The following is a 12,456-nucleotide window of genomic DNA, read 5'->3' as shown; positions in this document are numbered from 1 at the left end:
TCTCCAAGTATATCCGAAGCATGGTAATTTAACAATTTGCCGTGTATATAAAAATGTGATACTCTTCCGAATCAGAACTAAAAAACACAAAAGTAGATTACACATCCAAAATCACTACACTCACATCTTTTTCAAGCATTCACACCATTTTCAAGAGCAACAACTATATGCTTTGCAATATAAGTTCTACACAACAATTTTGCGCTGCTGTAACTTTTCGCTTCGAGAACTAAGGAGTTTTACAAAACTTTGGAATTCGGTGCATTCAAATCTACATATTCGTGCAATTTTGGGGTTCAATGGGTGTTGAGAGAGTTGGTACAAAAAAGAGGGAAAACCCTAACTAAAAAGTGTAAAGAAAATATATGTAAACTTAGGAAAAATGATAATATACATACTCCGCCTGGATTTGGTACTGTTACGACCGCTACGGCGCCTCAGCGACCCTGGTGGCGAAGCGGCCCCTTTCGGCAGTGAGCCTCCTCCACTGGCAGCAGTGCTACTACAGTACACGTGGATGGCGGTACCGTTTCCGGTTCCCGCAGTGCTACCGTGCAAATTGCTACTAGTGCTAGTACTACCACTACTACTACTGCTGGTGCCACCGTTGCCTCCGGAGGCAGTGGCCACTTTCAGCGCGGCCAGTTTGCTGTTGTTGGCCGTTTGTATTTGCGAACTCCGCAGTAGCCGACTGATGAACTGGAGATTAGGGGCCGGTTCCTTGTCCTCTTGGGAACCGGCACCGGCAGCTGTTGATGGGTTGTTTGGCTTTTTCATGTCCATCGGGAGGTACTTTTGATCTTCGATTATGCTCTCCATCGAGCTGCGGGATAAGGTTGTCGCGATTGCGGAATGATTGCTATCAGCAGCGGTGCCCTCGAACGAGTGATTGTTGTAATAATGCTGCTGCTGATCCGGAGGAGACATTGACGGCAGGTACGAGCATGATTTATTCATATTTTCATAGTCCTGTTGAGTGGACCCAGCGGCGGCGGATGACGGCGATGAGGCATGGCCAGTGTGGCTGCCGTGCAGGGGACATACATTATAATGACTTGTTCTGCTGATGCTGTTGCCGACGACAATGATCGGTACCGCTCCACTGGATGGACAGGTGCATTTGAGCGAAGCAATCGATAAACTGGATGATTGCTGATGCTTGCGATTACCGATGCTCGATAGCTGATTATGCTGTGCTTGTGGTCCGGGACCGGGTGGCAGAAGGGTTCCATTGTGTGACACACGTATTGCACTTTCCTCCGTTAACGGTAGAGACCGGGTCCGGTGGTGGACCGGTTGAATCGAACGATCGACCACAATTCCGCCGGTGGCATTCTTGCCGAAGAAACCTCCTCCTGCGCCGGACGGGGGACCGTTAAAACTAGGATTGCTACTAACATTGCTACTACTGCCTAGAATGCTCTGGGAGGACTTTTGCTTTGCCATGTGGGCGGCTGTGCTATTATGGGGGGAATGGCTTAGCATGGGGGTGGCGCTTGGTAATGATAAAGCTCTCTGATGGAATATCACTGCGGATGTAACTGCGGATAAGAGAAAAAAGAAAGAAAAAACGGAAAAACGAAACAAACAAAACATCACAGTGACATCACTCGACGGGACACATTTGAATAAAAGTAGTTGGTGGAGGAGGGTGAATAACAGAACAGAAGGAACAAACCATTCGGAACTATGGCTCAGTAGTGGGGCGGAGGTGGTAGGAGCAAAGCAGGGCGACAGCATGAAGAGAATTATTCAAACAGAAATGCCGAGAAAATTGGTAATCGTTATAGAGGACGATACATTGGTCGGTCATCGGGAGTGAGGCAGTACCCGAGATCATTTCGGTACAAGGTCTTTCAAGAGGTTGTCCATTGTCCAAGTGGGTCCAATCAGTACGTGTATGTTGCTGGAAGTCAGCGAAGTAAGCTTGCATATCACATTAAATTTGTGTATTTGTTGCTTTATGTACTTTTCTTTGGGGCTAATTTATTTACTCTTTTCGTAAAAAAACACAAATTAATTAAAAATTTTGCGTTTTATTTTTATTTTTTATTAGATTGGATGATTTATTTAAAAAAATATAGATAATGCAAGAACAACCGTAGCGCAGCTACGGTTAATTGAATTTTAGCGTTAATTTGGCTTAGTATTCCAATGATTGTTTTTTTTATCGTTATTACTGAAATTTTTAAACAGAGGACGAGCTCGATAGTCTAGTGGCTACCGTTTCTGATTCAAATGCAGAAGGTCCTGGGTTTGCTCTACATTTACATCTCACGTATACACGTTTGTACATAGCCATTCGCTAGAACTAGAGACGGACATAGGCGAAACTAACGGGGGTGCCGGGGTTGCCAGGCACCCCCTAGAATTTGAATGCATTGCTGCAAGATATGAGGCGATAAATGATGATTGGATGAACTAATGAATATTTGTTTGTAGTGCACCCCCTGGCGAAAAGTCGTAGTTTCGCCCATGGAGACGGAGTGAAAAAAAAAGTTTCCCTTCCATCCAACCTCCACAGCAGAGTATAAGTTCACAGTAATACTCACAAATTCTATAACATTACATCTGGCATTGCTGCACCAATGCGTGAGCCCCTCTGTCAAAAATAAACATTTCCTAATAACACTCCGACATTCGCATGACCTTGTGCACATGCAGTGAACTTAACGGTCTGTTGGCAACAAGCGATTGTTATCATCACTTCCCTCCCCATTCCCCCATTGATCGACAATTTGACGAAGCGGGCGCATTCTCACCTTAAAATCAGTGTTGGTAAACTCACACTCAAAGCTGACTCATGAACCGCTCCTGCGTGAGCAAACTCACGCGCGATTCTGAATCATTTTGTCACGCGCGAGAATTTCATACAAAATTTCTCTCTCGCGAGTCAAGCGTCGAAATCTCGTTCGCTTATAAAACGATTCCAAATCAATTTAATCGACATTCTTTGTTATTGTATGCAAAATATGGTCTTATTCTATCATACAATCCAAAAAAAATCGTTATAAATAATAAGAACACCAAGAAATAAAGGAATGAGTAAAATCATGAGTCAACTCATGCATGATTTTTTCGTCGGTGAGTTTGGCGAGTCAAGAATCACGCGTGAAACAACTCAACCATGAGATTTGAGAATTTGATTTTTTACCAACACTGCTTAAAATAGAAGATTATCAATACTCACACACAGAAGATGTCTGTTCGTCCCAAGTAGCTATCTCATTGGTTTCTTGAGTGATTGTAGTTAGTTCGGCGACACTGAAGTAGCAACTACGGCCGGTCAATCAATTATAAATTTTAATTTCATTTTCATGCGAAGAGATTTTTGACCGGAATTACTTTATCCCGGGATCCAAGAATATTCTTGCCTTCCGAAGCAAGAACTCACATTTTTTGTGAATTTGCTGGAGTGGAATGAAGTTCACGGTGATTCTATGCCGAGAATTAGTTATTCGGCAAAAAAGTGAGCTTATGCGCGACTAGATTCGGAAGATTCCTCGTCGGCAGTTTGTTGTTATTAGGCGCAAAAAGTAAACAGTGAACGTATGCGTTGGTCTAGATTCGGAAAACTTCTTGCCATGAGTTTGTTACTCGCTGCGAAACGTAGACAGTGGGGTTGTGGGTTTTACGTTTCGGAAAATTAACAAATTTCTTGCCGGAAGTCTGATGTTCGACACGAAAAGTTAAAATTGAGCGTATGCGCGGCTAGATTTGGAAGATTTATTGCCAGAGGTTCGTTTATCAGCACTATTTGGTAACACTAGTTTACAAAGTATCTTGAACTTCTATCAATGACCACAATTTTTCATGCATAATCAAGTTCTGATTTCAGAACCGTGCACCAAAATAATTAAGTAATACAAGTTTTTGAGTAATACAGTGGGGACCCGATTTTGTCTACTCCTGAATTTGTCAGCCTTTTTTGAACAAGAAAAATAAAAGTGAAATTTTACTCAGCATTGCCATTTTAGAATCAATAATAATTCAGTTGATGTTTTTTGGTGTCATATGTAAATAACGTAATAAATAAATCTCGCGTAGCTTTTGAAAACGGTCAAATATTTTATACTTTTTAAGGGAGACGGAGGGGGGATCTGGGTACACACATTTTTTTATGAACAAAATCTGATCTAGCGTTAGCGATGTTCGCAACATCGATGTTTTTGTTCCGATTAATCGATTTTTTGAATCGATGTTAAAGCCCCACAAAATCGACAGAATCAATTTTTTAAATTCGGTTTTTCTTTCGATTCAAAAAAATCAAATTGCTTTTTTTTTCAAATGCACTGTAGAATTCTACCATTAAAAAATTTACCTAAAATCAAGGTAAAATGTACATTAAATCGAAGTTAATAAAATCGAGGGTCTATATAATCTAGGATCCACTAAATCAAGGTATTCCTGTATATCTCAGGTTTCTTGGGCAACCTCTCCCAGGAGTCTAAGTGAATCTTTCCCAAAATTCTGCAGTAATCCTTTTTATGGTCGAGAAAGTCCCTTTCAGGGTTCTAGCGCATCCTTCTCAGGATTCTAGGTCAGTCCATCTCTGGATTCAATTTTTTCTGAATCCCTCTCAGGTTTCTAGTTGAATTTCCTCCCTTAGGGACCCTCTCAGAGTTCTCAGAGTTCATAATCTAATGGGATGTCTTTCAATACTGCAGGAGAATTTCCCTCAGGGTGAGGCAATCCATCACATGATTCAGGGAGAATCCATCTCGGGAATCTGAGGAAATCCCTCTGGATTCTGGAAGATTTCCGTTCAAACTCTGAGAGAATCCATCTCAGAAAACTGGAGTAATTTCTCCCGGGATTCTAGGGAAATCCCTTTAAAAATTCTGGAGGTATTTTGCTCAGCAGTATTATAAAGGAATACCTATCAGAATTCTACGGAATCTCTGAATTCTAAGAATAGTTATTTATGCAACAAGTTGCAAAATGATGATTTTTTCAGCACGAGTTGTACATTTATCCAACGAGGCTTGCCGAGTTGGATAAATACGACGAGTGCTGAAAAAATCGAGTTTTGCAACGCGTTGCATACAACATTTTTTGCAATTACGAAAAATTCTCGCTGCGGATAATCTATATAGCTACACATACATGAAATCAAGAGGTACCACGTGGGAGCATCCATGCGCACCGGCGCAGTTTTTTGTTCGATCAGGTAGGTTGAAGGTGCCACACATTTTCAAGCTCCGTCGTCGTCGTCGTCAATCAGCAACATAAGAAGGAGCAAAAGTAGCTTCAGCTGCTGCTTCTGCACCTGATCGACGGTCCGAATCGAATCGTTAATAGTCCTGATTTTGATTCGAGCTGCTAATTGGATGTAGGAGCAACAGGTTTATCTACGGATATCGCGGTAGTGGGCAAAATGTATGTGATGGCAAAAGTGCCGAAAAGTGCTACTTTTCAGCACTCTTAAGAGTGCCGAAAAGTAGTACTTTTCGGCACCTTTGCTTTAGTGGAGAAAAGTAGGCCGTTTTATCGTTGCAACCGCGAGTGAAAAGTAGGGTAATAAGCAACGTAATTGCAAAAAATTCATTTCAGGATTTTGGGGTATTTCCTACCAGGGTTCCCTACCAAGGGTGAAATTTTCTAGAGAAATTTGGATTTTGGAGAATCCCTCAAATAGATTTTGTGATTCCTCTTAGGGTTCGAAAGAAGTCCTTCTCAGCTTTCTAGGAGAATCTCAGTAGAATTCTGCTTTCTGTATTCTGGAGCAGTTGCTCGCAAAAATCTCTTTCAGGATTCTGGGAGATTCATACTAAGAAGGATCAAGGAAAATCCCTTATGGGAAGATTCTCTTGAGATTCTGGTGTAATTATTTAAAGTATTCTAGAGGAATCACTCTTAGAGTTCTGGGACAACCCTTTTCAGGAGTTCAGGGGAGTCCTTTCAAAGATTCTGGAGGGATGTCTTTCCGGAATCTGCGGTATTTTTTTCTGTTTTACTTATGTGGGAAAATTCCAGGGAATTCTTCTCAGGATGCAGGGGAAGTACATTCTAGAAATTTTCGTAATCCCCTCCCCTCAGTATTCTACATCAATTTATCTCAATAATGTGGAAGAACCGCGCTTGGAATTCCTCTCAGGACTCTGGGAGAGTTCATCTTAGGATTCTGGGAGAATCGTATTCAGGATTCTGGGATAACCCCTCTTAGGATTCTGGAACATTTTGGGAAAATGCCAAGGGAGATCTTCTCTTAGGATTCTGAGACAATCTATCACAGGGTTCTGGGAGAATACCTCTCGGGACTCTGAGATAATCCGTCTCAGAGATATGGAGTAATCTCTCTCAGGATTCTAAGAAAATCCTCAATGGAATTCAGAGATAATTCCTACCAAGATACCGAAAGAGTCTTGTTTTTTTTTTTCTAGGTAATGTCGCTCAGGATTCTGGTGTGATCATTTTCAACATTCTTAAAAAATCTCATAATTCTAAAGGAACTCCTTTCAGAATTCTGAAGGAGTCTCTTTAAAGATTTTGGAGAAGTTTCTCTCATAGTTTTGTATTACTTTATAACATCGAATCGATGTGAAAACATCGAGTCAAAGCATTCGTTTAAATCGGTGAATCGAAACTGCTGATCCGATTCGAATCGATTCACAAAAATCGATGTCTCAGTCAGATTTGCACAATGCTAATCTGATCTGATTTCCTTCTTAGGATTCCTTCAGAAATTCTAACCGGGGATTTATCCAAAGATTGCTTCGGAGATACCTCTAGGGATTTCTTGAACAAAATTTCAGTTATTTCTCTAGAACATGATCAAACAATTTATCTCAGGGGAATTATCCAGGATTGCTCAACAATCTTCCATATAGGACTTCTTCTATGGACATCTCGTAGGACTCCTCCAAGAATTCCTGGTGATATTCCTACAGAAATATCTCTATCTATTGCTTAAGGAATTTTTCTTTTGATGTCTTTTGAACTCCTGCATACATTCTCCTAGAATTTCTTGCCGGGAATTCTCCTGAAATACTTAAGAATTTGTAAAGCCACTTCTGTTGGAATTCCTCCAGGAATTGCTCCAAATATTCTCCCAGATTTTTTTTAAGCAAATCCTACCTACATTTCTCCAGAAATTTTCAGCTGGAATCCTTACAGGGATGTTTTTCAGAGATTTTAATAGGAATTCCTCCAATGATTCTTTTTGGAAAACATTCTAGGGATTTTGAAAGAATACCTCTACGGATGCCTTTAGGGCAGCGTTTCTCAAACTATGGGTCGCGACCCACTGGTGGGTCGCGGGCTGATTTTTGGTGGGTCGCGAAAGCTTTGGCGATGTCATAATAAATGTATTAATTAACTTATGCAAAATGAGTTTTGCTAGCAATTTTTAAGTTACCAAATACTCTCTAAGAGAATCGCCACAGTTATTTCTAGAAATTGTGTTTCTCCTGAATCATAGTTAAATGTTTTGTATTATTAATCTGAGTCTGGATTCAATCGGATATTGATACTACTTTCGGCGTTCTGAAACTATGGAAACGTTTTAATTTTTTTGTGCTCTCTAAACTGGCTTCAAGTTGTTGTTTGCAGTTAGCATTTTCCGTTAGATTTACATATAAAGTTCAGCAGTAAAAATTTCAGAAAAATGTTGAAATACCAAAAAATCAACAAATTTCGACAAGAAACCAACGAACGTTTGGTTATCTTCACCGATTTTTTTTTTGTAGGGTTAAACTCCTGTAAAATTAGATTGAATTTGGATAATCTCAACCATTTACGAATATCAAAACAGCTGAAAAGAGGTTTAAAAAAAAGAGTTGTTTCAAAAAACGCTGTGTATATAGAAAATTACTTTCAACCAGATCTGTAATTTTTAACTATAAATCACGATACAAAATGCTTGACTTTACTTCTTTTCATTTGAAGGTCATTTTTAAAGTTCCCCGAAGCATTGAATTGCCACTGTATTTTCAACGACACTGTAATTTCTATGTGTTCTTTCTTTTTGTGTGATAAAATTCCTAAAATCTGTGGTGTTCTGTAATGTTGAATTGAACCAGACTGGTTAAATTTTTATTAGAAACTTGCCAATTTATTTCAAATTCTCAAAACAAGGAATATACTGAAACTGATCACTTGAGCATCTTTACTTCATTTTGACTTATTCAAAAAAAAAAAAATGCTAAACGAACACAAACTAAAAAAACTAAAATTTTCAAGATTTAATGCTACGTAACGTATGTTTAACAAAACGTATTAACGCAATTGAATGTATTTATTCAAAAAGTCAACCCAAATTTTCCAAAATGACGTATGCTACGAAAATATGTGCTGGCGGGTCGCCGAATACAATAACAATCAAAGGTGAGTCGCAAGCTGAAAAAGTTTGAGAACCCCTGCTTTAGGGATTTATTGGGAGATTGCAATAAGGATTCCTTCAAATATAACTCAAACAATTTATCCGGGAACTCCGCTCGAGGTTTCTACAGCAATCACTAACGGGATTCCTTCAGGAATTCTTCTAAAGTTTCGTCTTGTAATTCCTCGGCAAATTTCAACTGGAATTTCCCCAAAAATTTCTCCAGTGATTCGAACTGGGATTTTTATTAGGTTTCTCGAGGGATTCTTCCACATAGATAACTTCAAAGATTTTTCCAGGGATTATTTTAGGAATTGTGTACACTGGTGTGATAAGCGTGCTTTCCTGTTACATGTTACACGTCCTGTTAGAATTATGGAGGAATTTTTGGAAAATTTATTCGAAGAATTCTGTGAGATTCTTTTTCTGCATATTTATGAAGGAATCCATGGAAGAATATTTTAAAAAATAACTGAAGGAATCATTTGAAGAATTTATGGAGAAATCTTGGAAAAAATGCGAGGGATTCCGTGAGAAATTTTGCTAGGCATTCTACAGTATTCTTGGAGGATTTTTTTGTGGAATTTCTTGAGGAGTTCTAGAAGAAATTCTTAGAGTAATGGTTTAAGGCACTGAGTGAAGAACTGGGAATGGTTAAAATTCACATAAATAAAGATAAAATGCAATGTAAGAGAAATCCTTATAGGGATTCCCGGAGGAATATTTGGCAGGAGCGTTTGGAAGAATACCAGGAGAAACTTGGAGGAATTTATAGAAAAGTTCCTGGAAGCACCCTTGGGCGACTGGCTCTAGAAATCTGCTTGAGCTTGAGCTTGATTGACCGCCCGTAGATGCTACCCCAGTATCGCCAGACTAGCTACACTCACACAAGGAACCAATGAGATATATGCTGGGGACTAGCAGGCATCTTCAGTGTGTGAGCGTTGGTGATCTTCTATTTTTAGGCGACAATGGCGCCTGCCACATCAGGTTGCAGATCAATGTGGGAAAGGGTAAGGAAGTGATGATTGCAATCATTTGTATCCACATCTAACCGAATATACCTCTGCGTCAGCACAAATTCATGCAGATGTCGGAATGTTGGTGGGACTTGGTTGGCAGAAGGTTCACACATTGGTGCGTGGATTACCTGGGTAAGGTGATAGAATTGTGTGTGTTTTTTTATTATCCGAAAATATGCGGCACAGTTCGCTTGATTGCATAACTTGTAGGCGTTATCTAATAGGATTGAGACACTGTGCTGTGAAAATTTGGAGGGAAGGGAAACGGCTTTTTCAACCCGTTTCTGTTCTAGCGATGGCTATGAACATGTGAAGTGAATATATGTACATTAGTTGTATATGTAGAGAGGAGGGATAAAGTATATAGAAGACACATTCTACGTGACGTGAATCCGAATATGCAAAAATATTTGAGGGTTTATGGTCGAATTTACGAGTTATAGTGGAAAATCTGACAGAAAAGGCGTCAATTCGTTGTAACGTCACGGTAGAATGTGTCAGAAAGATACAAAGTAGGAGGAAAGGGACGGGCCAGGGATTGAACCTTCTGCATATGAATCAGAAGCGGTAGCCACTAGACCACCAAGCCCGTCGCCTTGAGCGACTGGCTCTAGAAATCTTTGGAGAAAGTCCTGGAGGAATCCTTGAAGACCTTTTTAAAAAAATTATTGGAGGAATTCATGGAATATTTTTTTGGAAAAATCATTATAAGAGTTTCTGCAGAAAAATCTTCGACTGAATTCTAAGGACAATTTTTGAATAAATCCTTTGAATTAAGAAATAAGATAAATACGCTTATCTAAACACATTAAAAACTTTCTTAAGAATTCTTACGTAGTACTTGTTTTAAAAAAAATATAAACCAAGAAACTTTTATTTGTTTACAAGAAGCGCTAGACAAAGACACAAAATGATCAATGTTACCCTGGATTACGGTATTGTTTCTGAATCATGTTATCACTTTTCAAACTCAGTTGTTCTTTGTTGTCAGTTGCGACGTTAAGCTTGGGTATACCAACGATGGGTTTGGGTATAAGTACGATAGGCATAATCGACGACTGGCATCATAGTCGTTAGACTTAATGAAAGAAAGACAAAATTTGCTATTATTTTAAACGCTTATGCCTAACGTCAGTTCTGGCTAATGTTTTAATGCCGAATGCCTTTATGCTTAACGTACTCATCCCAAACGCCCTAACTGGGTATACTCAATCTAGGTGTACCTCTCCATAGGTATGTGAACAATTGTTATAGTACAGCGTTTCATTTGTCACTGTCGAACGTCGTCCGGGAAAGATTTTCAATTTCTCATCAAAATGGTTAGTCACATTTGTATGTTGGCGGCCAGGTAGCCCGGGCTACCTCCCAATTATATCGAAGACGAGAAAAAGATGCATAAACGTATTTGTTAAGACAAGGAAACTGTTAAACCTCGAAGAGCAAAAAAAAAAAAAAAATATACAGAAAGCAGATCGAATACAATTTAGTCCTCTTCTATGCGGTTAGTCACGTGTCAACAATAAGCTTCATCAAACCATTTCCGGGCGGGTGTGTGTGTAGAGAGTAGAATCAATGATGAACGACGTGGTAACTGGTTTGATACTGATCAGGATTAGAAGAACGTAAGTGTGCCAGACACATACAACATAGAAGGATAGGGAGAGACAAACATACATAAATAATAATAATAACAACGCTTTTTATATTAAAAAAAAACAGCAAGAAAGGGAACCTGAATGTAAGAGGAACGGAGGACACGGGGAAGGTGGGAAAAATGTTGTATCTGATAACGAGACGATGAAAGGCAGCAGCATCTATGCAGGTATGTACATCCACTTTGCATATGATTACCACCGACCTGCCCTCCCTCCCTCTGTAAGCGTGTGTCCACTGTGTTACCGTTGTCGACGCATTACAGATAATCGAGGGACGACGAGTCTCCGTGTGCAGTCGATTGGGGTTGGTTGGTGCGTATATGTTGCAACATTGTGGCAATTCAGGTTTTTGATTAAACAGTCGGCTTGGATTGTTACACGAAACGTTGGAGCTGCATTTCAGGCGTGTGCTGGTGTCGATTTACTACGCATTGATTTTGCATCGATCTGTACTATATCTACAATCTCGTACCTACTGGCTTGTTACAGCTAAGGTGATTATTAGTGGCTAAGGTGAATTATACTGTAGACCTACTGCTACATTGTGTTAATTGTGGTGGTTCTCGTACAGGTGGTATTTTACATTAGTGAGATTACTAACACAATTATTTTATTATCGGTAAGTTGATATTCACTGAAATCATCGGATGCCATGATGGGTATCAATTATAAAAATAATCGTGATATTATTTTGTTCTCTTTATTACCAGTTTTGTGTCATCTTCTTACACCCCAGCAACAATGTCACAATCATCAATTTATTTAAATTTTCTGACAAAATTTGGAAAACTGAGATATTTAAAGAACAGCTCTCAACATGTGTAAATCCCGAATTAAAAAAAACCAGCTAAAGCCAGTCACAGTATCAAAAAGTGTGAATTAATTGTGCACCAACCAAAACACGAAATGCCGGAAGCTATTTCCGGAGGGAAATTGAGCTCGGTACAATTTGGTTTACGATTGTTATGCCAATGCTCCCCCATTTCGGTGTAATTGTCAGAAAAATTAAAAATTATAAATTTATCACCTCCTTATCCGGAGCTTGTAAACACTTTACGATTGAGACTACAACGGGGAATCCAAAATCAACATCCACTCGGTGGCGTGGCGGTCCGTGCACTTATAATAGAGACTTCCGAGCTTTAGTTGGAGTGCCTACATTTTTTGAGGCTGTGATTTCTTCGTCAGTAGATTTGTGAATGACGATACAGTTTACGAGAGGTATCGTTTAATAGCCGCGCCAATTCAATTGGGTGTTTCGAAAAAAAAGTGCATGCATAATTGACGGAAGCAGAAGAGAACGCTTCGATGTAAAACGGTTCCCTTGACCGAATGTTTCAAGCTTCTGCCCAAAAATAACGATATAGCACCTTACCATTGCAGCTTATAAAAGGTTGTAATTGTAACCTGTATCCCTTATTATAATTTGAATCATAAATATAAGAATGAAGAATAATAA

General features: G+C 39.4%; 1 protein-coding gene across 12 annotated transcripts in view; it reads right to left on the bottom strand.

Moving 5' to 3' along the window:
* Positions 1-12,456, bottom strand: part of LOC109411294 (insulin receptor substrate 1-B) — a 683,096-nt gene that overhangs the window by 22,976 nt on the left and 647,664 nt on the right. For 7 of the 12 annotated variants that reach the window (XM_062851140.1, XM_062851143.1, XM_062851141.1 and 4 more), the window contains one exon: positions 399-1,541. The exons of the other annotated variants lie outside the window; for them this stretch is intronic. In XM_062851140.1, coding sequence (XP_062707124.1) covers positions 399-1,541 — 1,143 coding nt within the window. The remainder of the gene's footprint in view (positions 1-398; positions 1,542-12,456) is intronic. 12 annotated transcript variants of the gene reach the window in all.

Source organism: Aedes albopictus, chromosome 2 (assembly GCF_035046485.1).
Source record: "Aedes albopictus strain Foshan chromosome 2, AalbF5, whole genome shotgun sequence".
Lineage (NCBI taxonomy): Eukaryota > Metazoa > Arthropoda > Insecta > Diptera > Culicidae > Aedes > Aedes albopictus.
The sequence above is the reverse complement of the archived record's forward strand: the minus strand, read 5'-3'. Positions and strand labels throughout refer to the sequence as shown.